Below are 23492 nucleotides of genomic sequence, written 5' to 3' on the forward strand. Positions count from 1 at the left end.
TCAATGGAGCTCTTTGGTAAGCTAACCAAAACACTGTTGTAGTAGTCGAATCTAACAAATACATGTATGACTTTCCCACTGTGGGGAGAAAATATTACAAACTTTGAGATGTTATGAAGCTGATAATATGCTGTTTTACAAATAATTGTAATTTAAAAAAATATATATGTAGAAACTTTCAGAAAGTTTGTTTTAGTAACCTAATTAACATAAAATTAGATCATACTGAATGCACAGCTGGCACCTTTGAGCGGAAGCTAGGATTGTTCAATATTATATCTCTTACATAAAGCACTTATTTAAAGCTTATTTAATTTATTTAAATCTAAAGCACTTATTGTTAATGAAACCATTACTAACCAGGAGTTTATTTCACAGAAATATGGATTTATTCCAAATGAGTACATCGCACTAAATGAAGGCAGAGCAAAAGAGTTAATACATTTGGTCATCCTGACATTAAAACTCCTCACTAGAGTGTCTAATGGAGGAAGTGAAAGAGGGGGGAGAGATGATATGAGCTTCATGGAGGTCTCAGCTATATCAGCAGTGAGATTAGTGACGGTCCTCACAGTGATATTACAGTACATGCTGAAATATCAATATTCAATGAAGACACAATAGTGGTCAGAAATGACAATGTCATCTATCTCTATCAACCAACTATCTCTGGTTCATTAATAGCAAGACCATATGAGATCTCCAGATCCAGAGTATGGCCATGTTTGTGTGTGGGCCCAGATTCATGCTGCATAAGGCCAAAAGAGTCTATTAACCCTGTGAAGCTGACAGTCGATGGATCAGAGATTACATCCATATGGGTGTTGAAATCACTGGTAATTAACACATAATCTCATAATTAACTCTTGAAAGCATTTCCCTATTATGGGCTGCACCCCCTTGCCCCGAACACTAGGGGGCCCCCGAGAGGATTCTCTTTTGCATTTTTAAGATTACACATTTTCCAGGTAATTAGTAAGTAAGTAAGTAAGTAAGTAAGTAGATTTTATTTATAAAGCACATTTAACACAGTAAAACTGACCAAAGTGCAGAACAGAGTAAAGAAAAGTAAATATAAAACAGAATAAAACCAAATAAAGACAGACCATAGTAAAAAATTTAGATTAAATAATTAGATTAAAAAGCCTGGGAGAAGAGATATAGTTTCAGCCTCTTTTTTAAAATGGTTATTCAGGGTGCAAGGCGGATGTCCAGTGGCAATTGATTCCATAAACAAGGGGCAGCAACTGAAAAAGCTCTATCCCCCTTAGTTTTTAAAAAAGATCGAGGGACATACAAAAGAAACCCATCAGAAAATCTTAAAAATCTGCTAGCTGAATGTGCGGTAAGAAGATATTTAAGATAAGAAGGAGCTTGATCATAAAGAGTTTTAAAGACAAACAAAAGAATCTTAAACTGGATCCTAATATGGACTGGGAGCCAATGGAGTGATGCTAAAATTGGGATGACATGATCAATTTATCCATAGAGCAGCGTGGACACACACAATTCACTAATCACGACAGACAGTACATACAGGATAACATCAACTCAACAACATGTGGCTTGAAAATGTCTAAGCAAAATACCTAAGCTTACAACTTTCTTTAAAAAAAACATATAGAAGAGCAACTAGACATTGATACTGCCGACACAATAAATGACAACGAGGCAAATTCTACTACATGAACTACAATATCAGCCATGGCCATCGGATCTATCAAGACGATCTTGCCCACTTTAGGTACGCCGAATATAATTATTATTATAATAATAATAATTCCTTAGATTTATATAACGCTTTTCAAGGCACTCAAAGTGCTTTACATTGTATGGGGGGAAATCTCCTCAACCAGCACCAATGTGAAGCATCCACCTGGATTTCCCCTCGAGCCAGTGCAGCAATATTGCAGCGTGCTCGGAAAACCGCAGAGCATGTGCGTGCAGGAGCCAGATGCATGAGCGCTTAGCAAAACATTATTATATTCTGCTACGTAACAGAATACTATGCCCTAACTTGGATGTAGCAGGAGAGTGAGGAGAGCATCACGGCAGTGTACATGGGAATGTCTGGCCACCCTTCATGTCAGTCCAGTTTCCCCAGTGGACTGCCATAGACCTCCCAGAGACAAATTATGGATTGGGTGACTACCCGTGGCAGTTCTTGTCCCACAGTCAAATGTACTTTTCTAGCCTAGCGAACCCCAAACCGGACAAGAGACAGTGGCTTGGGTTCATTGTGTTCCAGTTTTATATCCTGTCCCATGACTGTGCGGAGCATCTGGCCAGTACAGTGCCCTCAATAATATAACTCAATTTGTGGAACTATTCTTGAAGGAGTTTAGGCATCCAGGTCAGAGCAATGATCTGGATCATCTTTTTAGGGGAGTCAGTGTGATGAACAAGCTTGACCTGCCATTCCACACCTATTATGAGTGGATTGACAGGGCAGCCTCCACAGCTCAGCTTCAGGCCCCGGCTGACAGGGCAGTGGTGGAGGCGACTCTGATATGCAAGACCGAGGACTGCGGTAAAGAGGCCCAGCTACAGTGTCCCACATGCAGGAAACTGGGGATCCATGGATCATATTTCTGCTTTTGGGGATGTTTCAAGAGCAGCTGGCATACTCCACAAGAGGGCACTTGCTGAGCTCCAGCCTGAGGTCAATGTGGCAACCTCATCTCCAGAGCTACAGCTTGAGACCCACGAGGTGGTCTCACCTGCTGAGCTCCAGCCAGAGGTCAATGTAGCGACCTCGGCTGCAGAGCTCCAGCTCAAGATCCACGAGGTGGTCTCACCTGCTGAGCTCTAGCTGGAGGTCAACATGCTGACCTCATCTCCAGAGTTCCAACCTGAGGCCCACAAGTTGGTCTCACCCGCAGTGTTCATGTCAGAGGTCAACGTGGCGACCACATCTCCAGAGCGACAGCTTGAGACCCACGAGGTGGTCTCACTTGCTGAGCTCCAGCCTGAGGTCAACATGGCGACTTCATCTCTAGAGCTCCAACCTGGGACCCTCGAAGTGGCCTACCTGCTGAGCTCCAGCTGGAGGTCAATGTAGCAACCTCAGCTCCAGAGCTCCAGCTCAAGATCCACGAGGTGGTCTCACCTGCCAAGTTCCAGCCAGAGGTGAACGTAGCGACCTCGCCTCCAGAGGTCCAGCTCAAATTCCACAAGGTGGTCTCACCTGCAGAGCTCCAGCATGAGACGCACAAAGTGGTTTCATCCCCAGAGTTTTAGCCTGAGACCCACGAGGTTGTCTCATCTCCAGAGCTCCAGCATAAATTCAACCTCCTGCTAGAGGTCAATGAGGTGACCTCCCAAGTGAAGTTCATGTCTGAAGTCGAAGAGGCGACCTCTCAAGCCAGTTCCTGTCCGAGGTCGAAGAGGCGATCTCTTAAGTCTGATTTCTGTCCGAGGTCGAAGAGGCGACCTCTCAAGCCAGTTTGATATCAGAGGTTTACAAGATGGCCTCCCAAGACAAGTTCCTGTACCAGGTTGAAGAGATGGCCTCCCAAGCCAAGTGCATGTCTGAGGTTGACAAGATCGACGATGTGACCTTCAATGCCACGTTCCAGTCTAAAACCAACGTCATGACCAACCAAGTTATCCTCACACCAGAGTCTGTTGATACGACCAACCAAGTTTTCCTTATGCCTGAAACTGACGTCAAGACCAACCAGGTTCTGCTCACGCCTGAAACCATTGTCACGAACATCCAGTTTCTGCTCACACCTGAAGCCGATGTCACGAACAACCAAGTTCTGATCATGTCCGACTCTGCTGACATGGACAACCAAGTTCTGCTAACACCCGAGTCTGCTGACAAAGACAGCCAAGTTCTACTCATGCCTGAAGCAAACATCATGACTAACCAAGTTCTCCTCATGTCTGAGACTGATGACATGATCAACTGAGTTCTCCTCATGCCTGAGACTGACAACACAGCCAATCAATCTCTGGGTACACCTGAATCTGCTGACACAGCCAACCAAGTTCAGCCTGCTAAGTTGATGGAGAACGACGCTCAGACTCTCTGCGTGACTGAGGATACCACACAGCATCACTCACCACTCCCTATACAGCTTAGGATGCCACTCAGCCACCCTGTTCTACTGAGAAAGTTTCTCCACTTCTCGTTGCAGCCAAGAACTCTGGTTTGCTTCCCTAATCTGCCGTGGATGCCACTATGCCAAGGTTCTATGAGGACGTCGTTCAGCCCTCCTGCTCCACTGAGGATGTCGATCCACCCTCCTGCTCTGCTGAGGACATCGCTCTGCATCCGTGCTCCGTTGAGGACATTGCGCCGCCTCCGTGCTCCACTGAGGACGTCACTCTGCCTTCCTGCTCTGCTGAGGATGCTGCTCAGTCTTCCGCTTCAGCTGAAGACAATTTGCCCAAAGGGCCAGGTCCGCCAAGGGAGGGGAGTGTGTTCTGGTGCTCTGTCATGACTTCCCCTTCGAGCAAGCGCTGCAATATTTCACATTTTGGCATATTTGTTGTTTGCCGAGTATGAAGTGGCTTTAGCTTTTGTGGTTCTATTATTGCGCAACTGATTTAGGAGTTGATGGAATAAAAATGGTAAATGACTGGGGCCCCAAGGGATGTGTTAGCCCCAGGCCCCACAAAGACCTCATTAACCCTCATGGTCAGGTAATTTTAAATTTAAACCATAATACTAAGCATTTTTTCATGCTTGGCTCTTTTTTCAGTTTTTCTAATGAACATAAATGATCATTGTAAAAAGTTTACCAGCTTCCTGTAAGGGTTCTCATTTGGGACTGATAGGGAAACACCCTGAACACATACTGTAGAATCTATAAAGATTACCCCAGAGAGCTGACAGAAGAATCCCTAAGGATTCTAAAGTTTAGAACTGAGAGTGTGTGTTATTTTATTTATTTTTTTATTAAAGAATGATGACTTTTATAGTGACATTTAATATTGTGTAACATAAACAATACAAGTTCCTGTTATGACTTACATTGTAGCAGCTACATTATAAACAGTTCTTCCCTCACCGGCCTCAGTTTTCTTATTCAGCCTCCATTATATTATTTATAATAATACTACTACTACTAATAATAATAATAATAATAAGAAGAAGAAGAAGAAGAAGAAGAAGAAGAAGAAGAAGAAGACAAATAAAATGCAGCTTGTTAACTGTTCTGTCCTAAAAATGTTAGAAAACTTAAAATTACAGCTTTCAATTCATGAAAAGAGCTGAAACCAGACCAGTAGACTCTTGTATACGCCACTGAAATTTGGACATATTTAGAAATGTACTATCCTGGGGTGGTAAATTTCACCCAGTTATATAACTTTTCGGGTGTATAGTGACTGATCTAACCTTCTGTGCTATGGCCATTTGTTGCCATGGAAGATAATCCTGTCAGGGGATGTTTTCACACCCAAGTGATAATTAACATTTCTCATCTATTTTTCATTCATCTAAAACTGGATTGGTTGCCCTTAAACTTAACTTGACAGCCATTGGGCCACTGTATGCATTGGCTTTCATTTTATCGCTTACACTCAAATTAGCCCATCCCAAAATATTGACAGATATTGGGTCACTGCATTGGCATTCGTTTTATTGGTTAGACTTAAAATCTGGCCCACCCAGGCCCACGGCCTTAGGTTATACACCTTGCTACAGGCTTTCAATTAATATTGTTCATAACATAAATTCTGAGACAATAATTTGGCTTTACATATCTTTATTAAAAGAATGAAACATACAAACTAACAGGAATAGTATGGAATGTCCAAAATATAACAAGATTAAAATATTAAATAATAACAATAATAAAATATCTAAATTAACAATAAAATATGGAAAGTAAAAAAAATAAAAATGTAATGCTAAAAAAGGAAAAAGAAAAAAAAAGGTTTTGAGGAGAATTTACCCTGTAAAGAGGAGAATTCAAGAAGACTACTGATTGGCTATTCGCAGTATTTCAGCCTTTCTATTGTTTTTTGTTGTTGTTGTTGTTCTGTTTTACATTTAGTGAATTAAAAACTGAAATTGGTTTTGATAATATTTCTGTGTGAGACCCCACATCCAGCTACAGAGGTGCCAGATCCATATAAAAAGGTTCCGGAATGCAGGTGTGCTCTATTTTAAAGGTGCCAGATAGACACACACACACACACACACACACACACACACACACACACACACAGACCTATGAACAATGAAGAGACCCCAATCCATTTATTGGAAAGTTTTTTGGGGTGGGGGGAGGCCAGGGAACCTGGAGAAAACCCACGCAAACAAGAAGAGAACATGTGAAACTCTGTACAAACAGTAACCTGGGATCGCAGTCAAACTGAGGACTTTGGAGCTGTGAGGACTTCAGCTAAATTGTGTAGTGTAGTGCTGGATGAACTGTTTGAGTAAGAAAATAATTCCTGTGTTATAAGAATAAAAAATCATTCCAGTGTTCTGTGTTGTACGTTCAGATGCAAGGACATCACTTCTTTTTATCGGATGGTGTTTTATTTAAGAGAATAAAAACGATAGAAATGCCAGTGTTATTGAGGTCTAGACTGATAAGATGAGGCATGTCAGTGTAACATACAGGGCAAGGTCAGGAGAAGCGAAACAGGAGTGTGGTGATAGCAGCAAGCATCTAACCCCACTATAGACATTTTTGGGAGGGGCAGAGGTCAATAAATACCACAAGTGATCTCAGATCATCATATTCGGTCTGATCGTGTCTGATTTTGTTCCAGGATGAGCTTTTCTCAAGTTCTTTTTGGAGTTTTTTTGCTTTTTCCAAGCATCATAGCACAGAACACCACCACAGACACGTAAGATCTTAATATATTTTTCAGATTTTCTCAGAGAGCCTTGTAGATTTAATATGAAGAGTTTTATAGTACAACTAATATTTTTGTTAATATTGTATGAATGGAGCAAAATAGAATGATGAAGTGCTCGTAACCTAAATAAATAAACTGAGGTTTGTTGAAGAGGCTGATGGAGAATTGGTCAACACTATCAAATTAAACAAATGAAAAAATAAACCTCATAATTATATGTCTATACAAAGGTTTATCCAAGACTATTCCTTAAGTGAGGAAAATAGGTAAACAATATAAATGTTTACATTTGAGATGTTCTGAATTAGTGATGCAGGGATTCAATGAGGCTTAATATACTTAAGTGAGGAATATTTAATATATATATATATATATATATATATATATATATATATATATATATATATATATATGCATAACGCTGTACATACTTTAATCTGTAAATATTTATCACATCTTTTTTTTTTTTTTTTTACTACTGAAGCAGGATTTCTCAACCTTTTTCAACACCATTTGTAACACCAATTTAAGGTCTCAAAATTCTTCACTCTCCCATCCTCTGTCCCCAATAAAACCCCAACTCTAAGATGGTATTAGTAGAGATATTAGGATATGTAACTGCTGTTGTAGGCTACAAACTTAAATATCACCCATGTGTCACCCTTGTCCAGTGCAAAATAAGCTTTCAGTAATATTATCATATATTATATGCTTATAGAGTGCAGTTGCTGCTACAAACTGTAGAGATGGTAAACATAAGCTAAGTAGGAACTAATAAAACTATTTCCCCCTTTTTTTTGCAATAGCTTTTACCTCTTGGCCGTGACCTCCCAGGCTGTAGGGGGCACCACAGAGACGCTATGTATCACGGTGAACCCCTATAAAGAAGTCTCACTGGAAGTGAACCTGGAGCTTAATGGCGACAGAGTGGTACTTCTGAAGGAAATATCTATTAAACAAGAATACTACCGCTGTATCCCGTTCCAGGTCAGACGCCATCTTAAAACATTTCTCACCTCACAGGCAGGGATTCTTATCTCCAGTGATGAGTCTAAATGTTTCCCATCTTCTAGAGCTGCTGATTTTGATCCTCTAAATATGTTTACATGAGTTCAGGTTTGTTAATTAACAGATGAAGAATCAGAAAAACACCTCTGATTTAAAGAATATTCAAGTTGATATTTGATGGAAATGTAATATGCCATATGAATAAACAAGCTATAAATATTGACAATATATTTTTTTTTTTGCAATGTAAAGCCTGGTTTGCTGTATAATATTTAAAAAAAAATGGATATAAATAAATAATAGTGTAATGTTTTCTAAAGTTGCTATGCGTTATGATTTTGCCGTTTTGTTTTTAACAGGTTCCTGTCGTAAGCGTGGAATCAGTAGCGTCTATTGACATTCAGATAAATGGAGAAAGCACATTCCTGAACAAGACAACAAAGATCCTCATCAAACCTCCGACTTCTCTGATTATTATTCAGACGGATAAACCCATCTACAAACCAGGACAAACTGGTAACACTCTCTACATGGATTTTCACACTTCCTGCCTTCTGTTTTCCTAGGTTCCTGCCCCAGAGCCGCCCTTAAATTATTTAACCCTGTATTAAAACCAAATCATTTTCAGAATGCAACAACATTATAGATATTATCTTTTATTCTCTGTAGTGATGTTCCGCATCATCTCTCTGGATTCCAATTTCCTCACCTACAATCAGACGGTACGACAACTTTTACCATTTCTCTAAAATACTACAAAATATACAGTAGCAGTTTCAACAAAAATCATATTTATCAACTGTTATACCTGTCTTGCTTTGTAAGCAAACAATTTTAAATTAAACGTAGCATTAGTTGTGTTTTATAGTCCCTCAATATTAAGTTTAATAAATTAAGGTGAATAAGTTTGTTTTCCTAAAGTATTAAGTAAAAAATATCGAAGTCCAAACCTTAATCCAAGCTACTGCTGAACTTGAAAATCACAGGATTCATCAAATGTATTACTAAAAAATACTCTGATTTGTATGTTTAACCTGCTTTTATCTTTTCTTATTGTTTCAGTTTCCGACAATAGAAGTGCAGGTACGGTGATGTGTGAAAGATTCAACACTTATTAACTGGGCACTTTGTGTATTTATGACTTGCTATGTCTTTAAAACAATAATCAGTGCATTTACAGGTTTTTGCATTAGAAATCTTATAACTATTATTCTGGTGCTGCTCTCATTATGAGGTTAAAAAAACTGAACATGTTATTCTCATTAATGGATGTTTTTGAGCTCATGACCTTATTTGTGGCACTTTTCTGGACTGAGATCTAAGAGTAGTTCAATTCAATTCAATTCAATTTTATCTGTACAGCGCTTTTTACAATAGACATTGTCTCAAAGCAGCTTTACAGAAATATCAACACGGTATACAGATATTAAAGGTGCGAATTTATCCCAACTGAGCAAGCCACTGAGTGGCGACGGTGGCAAGGAAAAACTCCCTAAGATGTTTTAAGAGGAAGAAACCTTGAGAGGAACCCGACTCAGAAGGAACCCATCCTCATCTGGGTAACAACAGATATTGTGAAAAAGTTCATTATGGATTTATATGAAGTCTGTATGGCGTTAGGAGCAGCCGTAGTCCCAGCAGTCTGGAATTAAAGAAGATTTTGGCTCCATCCAGAGGCAGAAAGGATCTGGATCTCTAGTATCTCCATAAATTCGTGTGGGGCTCGGCGAAAGGAGAGAGGGAGAAAGTAGAACAGAATCTAGTCAGGGTAGGCTTGAGTAAACAAATACGTTTTAAGCTTAGACTTAAACACTGAGACTGTGTCTGAGTCCCGAACACTAATAGGAAGACTGTTCCATAACTGTGGGGCTCTATAAGAGAAAGCTCTTCCCCCTGCTGTAGCCTTCACTATTCGAGGTACCATCAGATAGCCTGCATCTTTTGATCTAAGTAGGCGTGGCGGATCATATAAAACCAAAAGGTCGCTTAGATATTGTGGCGCGAGACCATTTAGTGCTTTATAGGTTAATAAGAGTATTTTATAATTAATGCGAGATTTTACTGGGAGCCAATGCAGTATTGATAATATCGGTGTGATATGGTCGTATCTTCTGGTTCTAGTTAGGACTCTAGCAGCTGCATTCTGGACTAACTGGAGCTTATTTATATTCCTACTGGAACATCCAGACAGTAAGGCATTACAGTAATCTAATCTAGAGGTGACGAATGCATGAACTAGTATTTCTGCATCATGTAGTGACAATATGTTTCTTATTTTAGAAATATTTCTGAGATGAAAGAAGGCTATCCTAGTAATATTATCTACATGAGCATCAAATGATCGGCTGGAGTCAATAATCACTCCAAGGTCTTTAACTGCTGCACATGATGAAACAGAAAGACCATCCAGAGTAACCATGTGATCAGAAAGAATACTTCTAGCTACACGTGGGCCTAATAAAAGTATTTCTGTTTTATCAGAATTAAGCAGAAGGAAGTTAATTAACATCCAATGTCTAATGTCCTTTACACAATCCTCAGTGTATTTTGTTTTTATTTCATTTCAGGACCCAAATTCGAACCGCATTGGTCAGTGGCTGAACGTGCCCTCGTACGGCAGTTTTGTGGATTTGTCATATCCCTTGAACTCTGAGGCCACACAAGGATTTTATGTCATCACTGTCTGGAGCCAGAAAAATGAAGAGAACACACAATCCTTTGAAGTCATGGACTACGGTCAGGCTCAGTTTATCTTTATAAATGTCCTTAGAATACAAATATATCTAATCTTTATTTAATGATTGGTAAGAATAATATTGATGGAAATACCAGTTATTTAGTACTTCTAATTTCTTAATATGTCCTGAATACAATGTTTGTATTACTGTAAGTATGAATTAAAAATGACTTTGATCCAAGTTGATCTAAACCTGTTTCATGAAAATAGTATAATGTTTAATAATGCGTTTTTTGTTTGTTTTTAACCAAAAAAAGAGAGTAAAATATCAGTTTTATCAAATTCAAAAACCACACTGTCTAGCTTCATTTCATTTTAAATCACTAATTCCTAATTATTCTGCAGTGAAAATACATTTCACCGGTGTTTTGCTGTTTTACTTATTAACCAGGTTTCCAGTCATTTCTATATTCAGGGCTCCAAGTTTCATGTATTCCTCGTAATGAAGGTTAGGACAGATACAAATGCAGATAAGAATTTATTTAGAGAGAGGCAGGCAGAGAAATCCAAACCATGAGACAATAGCATGCTCGAAATAACAGGCAATGGGTCAGCAAACAGGTATAAATGAGGCAAGGCAAGAATCGAGAGTGAGTAACAAGAAACTAGAACAAAAACCATGAATCAATACGAGGAACAAGGTACAACCACTTGGTATGGTGAAAGAAAAAAAAAGTCTCTTTTATAGCATGGAGTGAGTGTGAGGTTGGTAACAGGTGTTTGTAATTAGAATTCTGGAGATGGTTAATGTGTGTGGGTGGGTGGAGGGGGGGGCTGTAGTCCATGGCGGCCATGTTTGTAGGCCACAGTGCAGGATGGGAAATGTAGTCACTGGTTTGCTGTGATATGCCACCAAGCACCTGGTCAGAAAATCTATGTGGATGAGGTTTACTGTATGGTTGAATTAAATAGAAAGAACAGTGAAACTTTTTATGAATAATACAAATCTTTATAATGTATTATTTCAATTAACAGTCTAAAATATAAAAACATGAATGATGTGAAAGCCAGGAGCGTGTTTGGACGGTCAATTTGGCCTGTGACTGCATTTTTCTAGATTATGCAATAAATCTGTTATAAAGCTCCATGTAAAACATTTAGGGACATACGACTGGGTTCTAGAAATAATCCTTGTCAAATCTGATGACTGGTTTGAACACAGTAATAGAAGTAAATGAGAATAGAGTAAATTAAATGATCATCTACTAAACAACACAATTCAGATTAGCAGCTGTATTTTAGCACTGCGTTTATTGTCTCTTTTAGTTCTGCCCACGTTTGAAGTGACGGTCCAACTTCCTCCAGTCATAACCATCCTGGACACACAGGCTACGCTGAAAGTGTGTGCTAAGTGAGTGTTCAGTACTCAGTAATGTTCTTTCTCTTAATGTTTTTTTAACAACACAATTGTAAGATACCCAACATGATGTCCATACTGGAAGTCTGACTTACAAAATTAGGAAATTATTGGAAGAAATGAACAAAGCTCAAACATTTATGTTGGAAAATTTTTTTTCAGAATGTGTCATTTATGTTCTTATACTTTTTTTTTTTCCATTCTCTGCAGATATACATACGGGAAGCCGGTGAATGGGACGGTGAAGGCCAAAGTCTGCCATAACAGCTACAGATACTTCTGGTTCACACTAGAAAGCACAACCCTACCAGACATCTGCAAGGACTATATATTCAAGGTTAATCAGCTTACTCTGAAACCAACAGAATATGCTCATAAGTGAAACAACAACGCCTCCTCAGATACTCTTCTGAATCAAAACAATTTTGTTAGCAAATTTTTCCAAAGTTAGCTTTTGCATTACCTTCATTATAAAACATTTCATTCACTTTTGGACAGAATTGGGATGTATGTAATACAATGTTAGTTAATGTTACTGATGGTTTTATCATGCTGAAGTTCATGATTTGTTCAGCTTAAATAATGAACTAAACAGTGCATGCATCAGTATTAAAACTACTATGAAAAGGGATTATTAAATAAGGATGTATTTCTTATTCATTTGTTTTTTTAATCATTTAATATTTATTTTTGCTTTAGACTGACAGGACAGGCTGTGGAGAAATTGTCTTAAATCTGAATGAATATGCTTTAACTGATTCACGCTATCAAGGTGTAATCAACGTTCAGTGTGATGTGGAAGAATATGGCACTGGTAAGATATTCCTAAAATCAAGCCTCTTGTAAAAATGCCTTCAGTATACTATTTAAGATTTAAAGTTTATATTGTTATTATTATTTATTATTATTATTATTATTATTATTATTATTATTTACATTTAAGGGGGGCATGGTGACTTAGTGGTTAGCACGCATGCCTCACACCTCCAGGGTTAAGGGTTAGATTCCCTCACTGACCCTATGTGTGCAGAGTTGATGGCAAAAAGATAGTAAAAAGATAAAGCTGGAGTTTAATTTCAATTAATTTAATGCAGTACATAATATCATCAAAAGATTCTGAGACTCTGGAGAAATCTCTGTACACAAGAAATAAGGGTGAAAATCAATTTTACATGCCTGTGATTTTCGGGCCCTCGGGCGGTACTGCATTAAAAACAGGCCTGATTCTGTAATGGAAATCACGGCATGGGCTCAGAAACACCTCCAGAACTCACTGGCTGTGAACACAGTTCGCCGTGTCATCCACAAACGCTGGTTGAAGCTCTATCATGCAAAGAAGAAGCCATATGTGAACATGAACCAGAAACTCTGCTGTCTTCTCTGGGCCAAAACTCATTTAAAATGGACCGAGGCAAAGTGGAAAATTTTTCTGTGGTCAGACAAATCCAAATTATAAATTCTTTTTGGTAACCATGGACGCTGCATCCTCCAAACTAATGAGGACTAAAGAGGAGAGGGACCATCCGACCATTTTTTATCAGCATTCAGTTGAAAAACCACATCTCTGATGGTATGGGGGTGCATTAGTGCCTATAGAATGGGCAGCCTGTGCATCTGGAAAGGCCCCATCAATGCTGAAAGGTATATACAGGTTTTAAAGTAACATATGCTTCCATCCAGATTCCATCTTCAGAGAGAATCTGCCTCTTTAAGATGCTCTTTTTATACACAATCATGTTATTGACCTCTTGACAATTAACCTAATTAGCTACAAAATGTTCCCCCTGCTGTTTCTTTTTAGTCACACTTACTTTTCTAGCCCTTTGTTGCCCTGTCCCAACTTTTTTGAGACGTGTTGCGACCATAAAATTCAAAATTACCTTATTTTTTTCTTAAAATGGTACATTTACTTAGTTTAAACATTTGTTATGTTCCAATCTGAACATATTTACCGTTTACAGTGGGGTTGGATATACTACAGACACAGTGTGGTCAAGGTTTTGGCTGAGTTTCATTGTACATACAAGAAATCTGTCTGGGGGAAAACAAAAACTTCCAGTGCATTTTGTGCTGACGGAAAGCAGAATGTGAAAAGACTGTGGGTTGGGTTATTTAAACATCATTTTAACTCTGTGTTTACCCTGTAGGTGTGACTCTGCCTGCTTCAGCCAGCTCTTTTATATCATCTAATATCGTGACAATTTCATTTGAGAATTCACCAACTGTGTTTAAGCTCGGAATGACGTATGAAGGAGAGGTAATTTCATTACTGACCTTTAAAATTAATTGTATGTTTTGTTAATTCGCTTCTTTGTTAAACATTAATAAAGGCACTGATCTAACATGAACAGCCCCTAGCTATCTGTTATTACATAGCAAAGCAAGCAAGTGTGCTAATATTAGGCTAAATATTATATTGTTCCTAAAAATCTAGCCAATTTTGCTTGCTAGTGTAATTAAAACCAGTGTCCAGTTTCAATACCAGTTTATTTAATGTTTGGATAGCTGTTTTACTGTGTAATGCAAACTAGTATTTGACTAAATTAATTATAAACATCCAGCAAATTGTGTTACTTTGTAATTAAATCCATAACATAAAATAAGTTTCCTAGCCAGATATTTAATATTGTGCAAACTATTGTGTAATTAAAAGCAGTATTTTGGGCTTAGTCAAGGTCTGTGATAAGTTAATTGATTTTTTTGATGTTTTTGTTTCTGATATTGTCCTCTGATGTTCCTGTCCATTTTCTTTAGGTTAAAGTGACCGGCCCAAACGACAGTCCAATGATAAATAAAGTAGTGTTTCTGACTGTAAGTTTTGCTAATGTTAAAAATTCAGTCCAAAGGCTGGTTACAAATGACAAAGGCATCGCAAACTTTTCCCTCGAAACTCAAGAATGGGGTCTGGAGCAAGTCTCTCTTCAGGTAGGTGGAGTCTTTGTTTTTCTTTTCAGTTTTTTATTTTTATTTTTCAAAAACGAACTCTTATGTGAAATGTGAAAGGCGTCTCCATCCGCTTGCAGATTAAGACTGCAATAGAGATTTATTGTTTATAGACTGTTTTTTAATGGTGCCATAATGATTAGCAGTTGTTTGTTTTTATTCATAAAGCATGGGTGCTTGGTAAGGCGTGGCACATGCCTACTGGGCAGAAAGCGACCACTAATGAAATGAACTGATGAAATGAAACGCTAATAAATTCTGTGAACGCCCTCTTTTTCTGAGGTAATTTCTCTTGCTAGCTTCTAATATGATGTAGTGCCTTCAACTAAATAATTTATAAACAAATGTGATCGGATAGACATCAACACAGGATCTACAACAGACACAGAGTCTGTGAACTATATCTAGGTCCCATAAATTTATACGGAGATATATGATTCATTTATGTTGTTCAGTCCACTGAAATACTTTTCTGGTTCCACATCTAGACAGCGGAGCACCAGCTGATGAGGCCTGATATAACAGCTATAAAGATTTGTTGCCTCACTATCTACTGAATGTATTATGACGAAAGCTTTTTGCAGAATTGAGAATTCAGCAGCACTATGGTTTAAAAATGTGTAATATCTTAGTGTTTTATTTTTCTTCTTTTCTCTATTTATTCTTTTAAACAGGCAGAGTATGAAATGACCAAAAGACCAGTTTTATATGTGGCAAATCAGCTCACACCATACTACCCCACAGCCTACCTCTATCTTCAGCCTTTCTACTCCAAGAGCCTGAGTTTTATTAAATTGAGGAGCAGCTCGATGCCTTTCAGCTGTGATAAAAATACTGTGATTGAAGCGGAGTACATGATACGTGACGAAACACGCGTACGATCGTATATGTCCTTCTTCTACATGGTGCGTTTGGCTTTCACTCTAACATTTACTTATAATCAAGAAACTTTGTAATCATTGGATTTCCAACATATATTGTATGATGCTTGCCTTTGTTGGAATTTTCACTAACAGAGTTGGAAATGACTGTTTCTGTACTAACTGAACTGAACACTTGTACATGCTTAAATGCTCAATCCTTGTATGTTTTCAGATTTTCATTTAGACCTTCCAAGTAGTTCTAACTTTTAAAAATGATAAAAATGCTTTTTTTTAACATTTTAATTGTAATTCATGCATTGCAATTTATGCATCTTAATTTTAATGTGTAGGTGATGTCTAGAGGACATTTGGTTCAGCAAGGACGTCTTTTGGTGGCTATACCCTCAGGAAGAGGTTAGTAAACATAACACCATCCATATATTAACTCCGCATGAATTTTTAAACCAATGTAGTTTTGCAAATGTAAGTGCTGGAAAACTTTGTTTTAAAATATCGTAAATTCTAATTGGGATATTTGTTTACTTTTTTCATTTGATTTTGTTGGCACTGTGTGGCTGGCTGTTGCACTTAAACTTTGAATATTTATCTGTTTTGTAGTGGAGATCAGAGGCACACTGTTTCTGTCACTGAGGAACACGCTACAGTTGTCCCCGGTTGCTCAGGTGGTCCTGTACACAATCCTTTCCAGTGGTGAGGCTGTGGCAGACAGCATGAACTTCCCAATTCAGCTGTGTTTGGCTAACAAGGTCAGAACTGAATCCTCGCAGTTTGCAAGCCTTTTGTTGTTGTTGTTGTTGTTGTTGCCTTTTTCGCTACCAAGGGCTATACAATGACCCAATTTCAAATAGATATGTGGATATAAGATTTTTTTCACTAGAGACAGAGCAGTGGCCATAGTGTGGGGATCTAGTAGAATGTGAAGCTCCTTAAGCTAACAGAGAGTAAGGCCAGCATCCATTCAAAGGAACCTCCCTCATATCAGGCACTGAAATCAGGCACTGCCCACAACTCATGACCATAGGTAAGGATACGGAAGTAGATTGACTGGTAAACAGACCACTTTGTCCAAAAACCAACCTTCTGCTTCAACACCATGGACCAGTACAACAATCATAACACTGCTTCTGCTGACCCAATCTGTTTGTCAATCTTGTGCTCTGTTTTTCCATCACTCCAAACTACTTAAATCTCTGCCAGATCAACAGTCCTCTCCTCACTTGAAAGGAGTTAGGGACCTAGAACTTGAAGGTGCTGATTTTCATCCCACCTCCTTCGCACTTAGCAGCCAAAAGTTTGAGAGTGGATCATTGATTAGGTTTAGGATTATGCCAAGGGAACCACAACATCTTCAAATATCTGGAATAGTACTAGCTTGGCTACGTCTTGATGTCCCATCCATGAAAACGATAAACACGGTTTAAGACAAGACACACTCTTGATGAGGTTCCACACCTGCTTTAACAACAAGAATGCAGAAAACAGAAGTCTCACTGTGCTCATACAGAGACGATTCCAGCAGCAAGATACCTTACCTCGGCTCCTGCAATACCTTCCCCATCATTGTCAAGGATCATGATTATAGGCCTTCTCCAAATCCATAAACACCTGTAGAGTGAATTAGCATACGACCATTACCTTTCCCAAAGCTGTGCATGAGTAAAGAGCTGGTCCATGGCTTATGAGGAAACTACATAATTCCTCCTGTATTATAGGTTCAACTATAAGATGGAGTATCCTCCCCGGAACCCTGGCATGGACCTTTCCTCAAAAGCTGAGGAGTGTGATTTCCCTATAATTGGAAAATACCTCATCCAAGTTTTTTTTATAAATAGTGACCACATCCCAGTTTGCCAGTCCAAGAGCACCAACCCAGATCCCCGTGCAACATTAAAGAGCATGTTAAATGTATGACCACAACCTCGTCCAGCCTTCAACTCCTTTCAATTCATATCTCACAAAATATCATCTCTAGCCTTGCCACTGAAGAATGGAGGATTCTACCTGCCATTTTAACCTCAGACCAGAGATATCTGGCAATGCCACCTGAAGGGAAAAATGTTCATAGGGTAAGGAGTTCCTCAAAGTGCTACTCAACTATCATTCAACAATGTCCTAAGTTTTCTTTCAAAGGCCTAGCCCCACTTCTCTACGCCCGATACCCTGGTTAGCACCTTGTGCACATCAGTTTTCAGTTGGCTCTGCACTTGGGTTCTATCTGCCTCTGAACCAGTCACCTATTACACCAATAGTGTCTTGCATGAGTATTCACCTCTCTTGAACTCTTCCACATTTTGTACCGTTACAATCTGGAATTGAAAATGCTTTCATTTGGGAACTTTACTGTCAGATTGCGTGAAAAACATAAGCAAGTTTGAAGTATTGCTACAGATTCTCAATCAGTTTGAGGTCCAGGCTTTGTCTGGACCATGGTAACACATTCAAGTTGAGCAAATGATTTTGAACCACAGTGTAGCTTTAGCAGTATGCTTAAAGTCATTGTCCTACTGGAGGGTGAACCTCCACCCCAGTCTCAAGATTTCCTTCTAGGATTCCCCAAATGCTAATGAAAGGCATCCTCACAACATTATGTTCCCACCACCATGCTTCACAGTGGGGATGGTGTTCACAGGTGATTATTTTATAGGGATTCACAGTATTGTTATTATTATTAATTAATTATTAATTATTGTTATTATTATTAAGATACTGATAAACATTAGATTTTCCATTTAACATAGCAACAAGCCAGCTCTGTGAAGCAGCAGTTTAATAAGTATTACATTTAGTCTTGAACTTGACAATACCTGAATAAAATATTGGTATGTTGATTTCGATAAATGACAAATTCTTGCATTGACCAGAAGTTTATCTATTTATTTACTTTCTTACTTAATTACATTGTTGTGGTTCTTCAGGTGTCTCTGAATTTCTCAGAATCGTCTGAGCTTCCTGGTGCTAAGGTGTCATTGATCCTGAGAGCCACCCCAGGATCACTGTGTTCAGTGAGGGCCATCGATCAGAGTCTATTATTGCTGCGACCAGAGGAGGAGCTCAACACGGATTCTGTGTGTTTAATCTAACAAAATGTCTTTCAGTTTACTCATTTACATAATAACTTGTTTTCAGTAGGTGCAATGATGTTAATTATAACAATTATTACAATGGCACTCCTTTTGAACAATTACATCACAGCCGATTATTCCAGGTGTTCAACATGCTGCCTGTGAAGACGTTATCAGGATATCCATACAACATCGATGACGAGGATTCATCCCAATGCTCTGGGAACCCACCCATCACCAACATATTTGCAAGACTTCGGCCAATTTATATACCAACCTACGGAAAAATCGACGTGTACAACACCTTTAAAGTAAGATATCATTCATTTTTAAAAAAATAAACTTTGGTGTAGGTACTTTATATTTTGTCTGTTGTGATTAGGCATGTAGTGATAATAAGTATTCTACATTATACTACAGTACTGTTGAATTTTGGATACTGATTGGACAGAAAATGTTGATTAATTTTGTATAACAGCAGTTCTGACAGTAGTGCAGCTGCAAATCACAGGTTTATATTAATGCAGTCATTGTAATGTGATATAATTTCTATAGGAACCCCTCCTTCACAGGCCATTGGTGGATGCTCCACGTTATCTAAGACTAATGGAAAATGGAATAGAAAGGTGTTGGGAGGGAGGGGTAGGGGTGGGGATGAGGGGGCAGAGTCAGCACCTCTGCTGTACTGACAGTGGAGGATATACATTATTGTTCAAGAGATTTCAAGAGAGATAAAAAAAAAAAAAGAGAGAGAGAGGCTGGTGAGGGAATGACTTTTCATAGCTGCTATAATGTAAATGGGAACAGGAACTAACTTGTTTCACAAATGGACCTATAAACAGTATGACATATTTTAATACTTTAAATCTAAATTAAAAACTGTAATTTTTGGCAAATTGCTGTGGTATAAGAGGTAGAAAACACCTGGAGACATGTTGTTATAGGAAAATAATCAACTTCGTGGTGGTAACCGTAATCCTGATTCATAACACCACTCCATCATTAATTAGTTTACAGCATGACATTGAGTGATTTATTCATTACTTATTCAGCAGTATACTGATTTTCATAGTGGATGATTCCAAATATCATTTGCAGTACAATATTATACCCCTTGCAGCACCTTCATGAGAAGGCTTGCGTAGTTAGGGCAGTATTTTTGGGTAGACATAAATTGGAAAAAAAATTACATGGAGTATTGCTTTTTCCCATAATTCTGTTCCTTTTTTGCCTATACAGGTAAACCTATACTTGTAGTAATTCTATAAAACAATATTGTGAAAATGTCATAATCTATTATTAATTATCTTCAACATGCAAAAATAATTTTGTGTTTCCATTTTTCTTTCAGGATGTTGGAATCAAAATCCTCACCAATGCCATAGTCAAGAAACCTTCTGAGTGTTTGCCGTTTATGAGGAGTGAGTGGTTTTCATCAGTCATTTAATTTTTTTACATGATATGTGTATGTTATATCACTGTACAGCTCCATCCGCAGATGAGGTAGCCATGGCTGCGTCAGCCCTCTTTGCCAGAGATGTTTCAGCTGACTCGAGTTCATCAACTGGATCAGTCGCACCAGTCGTTACGATCCGCAAATATTTCCCAGAGACGTGGATTTGGGATCTCGTTTCAGTCAGGTGTGCATGTTTAATTGAATTTTGTTTCCACTTTCTTCAAGCTGTGTTACTGAGTCAGTGTTTTTCCCTCTACAGTCAGACTGGAGCAACTGTCGTTATTAAAACGGTTCCGGACTCCATCACTACATGGCAGGCTGGTGCATTTTGTACATCACCTGTTGGGTTCGGAGTCGCACCGAAAACCCAGCTCACTGCCTTCCAGCCTTTCTTTGTGAGCCTCACCATGCCGAGCTCCGTCATCCGAGGAGAAGTGTTCACGCTCAAAGCCACCGTCTTCAACTACCTCCAAAGCTGCATGATGGTGAGCTCACATGTTTAGTTATTAGTTATTTTCTGAAAAAAAGATAAGGCATCACAGTGTTAAGAGAAAATGACATTCAGATGGTTTTAATTTCCTACAAGGATTCCTCATGTATTGTATTGCCAACTGACTGATGTTAGCACTACATTTTGTGACTATTTAGATACCTTTAGCAACTTTATTAAAAAATAAATAAATAAATAAAAAAAAAGAGCCTGGTGACAAATCTAGAGATTTTTGATCACATATTAGTGACTGTCCTGCACTTGATATGTCTCTCCAGCTCACATCACAGTTGCTAGTTATGAGCTGAGACAGCAGGGTTCACTTGACTCCACCAGTGTGTAAAGCCAACAGCAAATCACTGCTCAGCATTGTTTATCCCACTGGCACATTTTCTGGACACCTCCTACTCCTTTTAACATGTTTTATTCCAGTCAGTGCGATTCAGTGAATATGCAAATTACTCTGTGATGTCATCTGTGGCGTCATCTGGTGTCACACTACTTTTCCTTGAATAAGGATCAACTGAGGAAAAAGTATGGTTAGTTTTCCGATAGCTGATGGAATGAAAACTCTGTTAAAGGTGAACGTGAGTTTGGCTGGCTCAAATCAATTCTCAGCACAAGTGTGTAAAGACTGCAGTTACACAAGCTGCCTGTGTGCTGACGAGAGCCAGACCTTCTCCTGGACCATCACACCACTGGTTCTGGGTACGTCAAACTTTTCAACTTAAAGTTCATAGAAAATGCTGAAATGGAAATGTAAACCTTCTCAAATTATATAATTAAATATTAAATAGTTTAAAATAGCTTCTGCTCTGTTCCACAGCTGTCTCCTGACATTTACAAACAGCACACGAAAACCAGACATAAGACACATTCTAATTTCTGACTTTTATATTATCACAAGGTCATCACTTCACCGCCAATGGGAAATGCAGATTAAATATTATAAACTCATCAAAGTGTAACTTCATACACTATTTTTTTCTTAGAGATTTTCATGAGTGGTCTGATAATAACAAAAGATATAAACATTTTCCACATTATATTTATAATAGAAACAATTTAAAGCTCCCTGCTAGATCTTTTTCCTGAACTTTAAAGAGCAAAATATAAATTGGGAACCTTCCTTAGTTACGTTTAGTTCATTTGAATTTCTAGTGGTGCCAATAATTGTGAAACATGTGCAGTACTTTTGTTAATTAAAGATTAGATTTTTCTCAGCATGAGCTAATAAACCATGTGTACGGTATATATATTTTTTTCAAAAACTTTTTTGTAACCTTTACCAAGGGTGTTAATCGTAGAGTTGACTGAAAGATCATGTATTATAACTAACCAGTTAGCAGTAGTCGGTTCTCCAGTTTTAGAGTATAATTTGTGATTTCAAATGTGTGTGTGTGTGTGTGTGTGTGTGTGTGTGTGTGTGTGTGTGTGTGTGTGTGTGTGTGTGTGTGTGTGTGTTATAGGGGAGGTAAGCATCAATGTGACGGCGGAGGCTGTGCAATCATCGACTCTGTGTGGGGAGAGTGCGGTTACTGTACCACAGAAAGGACGCATAGACATGGTCATTAAAACACTGCAAGTGAAGGTGATTACATTATTATTATTATTATTATTATTATTATTATTATTATTATTATTATTACAGCCAGAGACCTCTTGAACTGTAACATACATTTTTTAGTACAGATTTTTTTTTAACCTTTACCTTTACCTTTCAAATATTAAGCTCATTGTTTAAATGTTTACAGTAATATTCAGTTTGTTTCTTGGAGCTAATCTCTAATCAACTCAGATGACTAGTCAAACAGGCAAATATAGCAAACTCAATAGTACTCAATAATAAATGAGTGATTTTCATTACCTTAACAAAATTCTTAAAAGTCCTGCAGATCCCACTCTGATAACCACTCATATAAACGTACAGCGTTCCTGTACATTTCTACCAGTCCAGACATGGTAGAAAAAATACCTACTGGACAAAATATATACCGGTATAGCATAACACTAATATTTAATATACTGTATAAATGAACACAGGATGCGTTGATTATATCATTGTTCAGCCTATTCATCAATATTACATTTCAATTATTATGATTTTTTTCTGTCTTTTTTAGAATTTTATTTTGTTTGCAGTAAATGGGTCTGGTCATAATTGATGCTGATTGATGCTGTAATTGGGAATTTGGTCCATATTTACAGTTGCGTAGAGAGAACATTTAGAGGTTTAACTTTGGACTTCTGTTCAGATGTTGTTACGAAACAGGACTCAAACAGGAACTAACCGCAGGAGTAAAGTCTTTATTTACACTTAATTGCTGAAAGCTGGTAACCCTTCAAAGCACACCCTCGCACCTCTGCCAATAACTGAACCGGGCGGGTACACGAACACGAACAGAACACGAACCAAAACAAGTGCACATGTCCATTGTAAACACAGTCTTATCGTCCATGCGCACTTCAAGCACGTGCACGTGCTCTCCAGCTGCTCGTGCACATCGTCGCCACAGCGCCATCTGCCGGCGAGATCGGGACAGATGTTCAGTGTGATGCACTTCATCAGTCCATATTTTATATCCCTGATTTCTTTCTTTCTTTAATTATTTATTTACAGCTTTTTTCTCTTTAGACAAGGGCATAAAGTTGTTGGTCGAGATGCTATTGAAAAACTCTCAACTCAAGGAATTTCATAAAACTTGCTAATCCTTCAACATTTTCTTA

The 23492-nt window shown here is 38.3% G+C and overlaps 2 protein-coding genes across 2 annotated transcripts in view; both read left to right on the top strand.

Moving 5' to 3' along the window:
- Window positions 1–2649, top strand: part of LOC108265161 (alpha-2-macroglobulin) — a 40374-nt gene extending 37725 nt beyond the window's left edge. Inside the window, exon 31 of the mRNA XM_053680557.1 lies at window positions 2279–2649. Within this exon, the coding sequence (XP_053536532.1) occupies window positions 2279–2649 (371 nt within the window). The remainder of the gene's footprint in view (window positions 1–2278) is intronic.
- A 175-nt stretch (window positions 2650–2824) lies between these two features.
- Window positions 2825–23492, top strand: part of LOC108265162 (alpha-2-macroglobulin-like protein 1) — a 33298-nt gene continuing 12630 nt past the window's right edge. Inside the window, exons 1-23 of the mRNA XM_053680558.1 lie at window positions 2825–2947; window positions 3420–3772; window positions 4198–4437; window positions 7635–7815; window positions 8196–8352; window positions 8506–8558; window positions 8899–8919; window positions 10404–10572; window positions 11840–11924; window positions 12141–12300; window positions 12630–12744; window positions 14078–14187; window positions 14685–14741; window positions 15548–15778; window positions 16087–16150; window positions 16355–16503; window positions 18673–18822; window positions 18963–19130; window positions 20171–20240; window positions 20318–20459; window positions 20535–20760; window positions 21347–21473; window positions 22235–22356. Of these exons, the coding sequence (XP_053536533.1) occupies window positions 2825–2947; window positions 3420–3772; window positions 4198–4437; window positions 7635–7815; window positions 8196–8352; window positions 8506–8558; window positions 8899–8919; window positions 10404–10572; window positions 11840–11924; window positions 12141–12300; window positions 12630–12744; window positions 14078–14187; window positions 14685–14741; window positions 15548–15778; window positions 16087–16150; window positions 16355–16503; window positions 18673–18822; window positions 18963–19130; window positions 20171–20240; window positions 20318–20459; window positions 20535–20760; window positions 21347–21473; window positions 22235–22356 (3273 nt within the window). The remainder of the gene's footprint in view (window positions 2948–3419; window positions 3773–4197; window positions 4438–7634; window positions 7816–8195; window positions 8353–8505; window positions 8559–8898; window positions 8920–10403; window positions 10573–11839; window positions 11925–12140; window positions 12301–12629; window positions 12745–14077; window positions 14188–14684; window positions 14742–15547; window positions 15779–16086; window positions 16151–16354; window positions 16504–18672; window positions 18823–18962; window positions 19131–20170; window positions 20241–20317; window positions 20460–20534; window positions 20761–21346; window positions 21474–22234; window positions 22357–23492) is intronic.

This window comes from Ictalurus punctatus, chromosome 5, assembly GCF_001660625.3.
Source record: "Ictalurus punctatus breed USDA103 chromosome 5, Coco_2.0, whole genome shotgun sequence".
NCBI classification, from domain to species: Eukaryota; Metazoa; Chordata; class Actinopteri; order Siluriformes; family Ictaluridae; genus Ictalurus; species Ictalurus punctatus.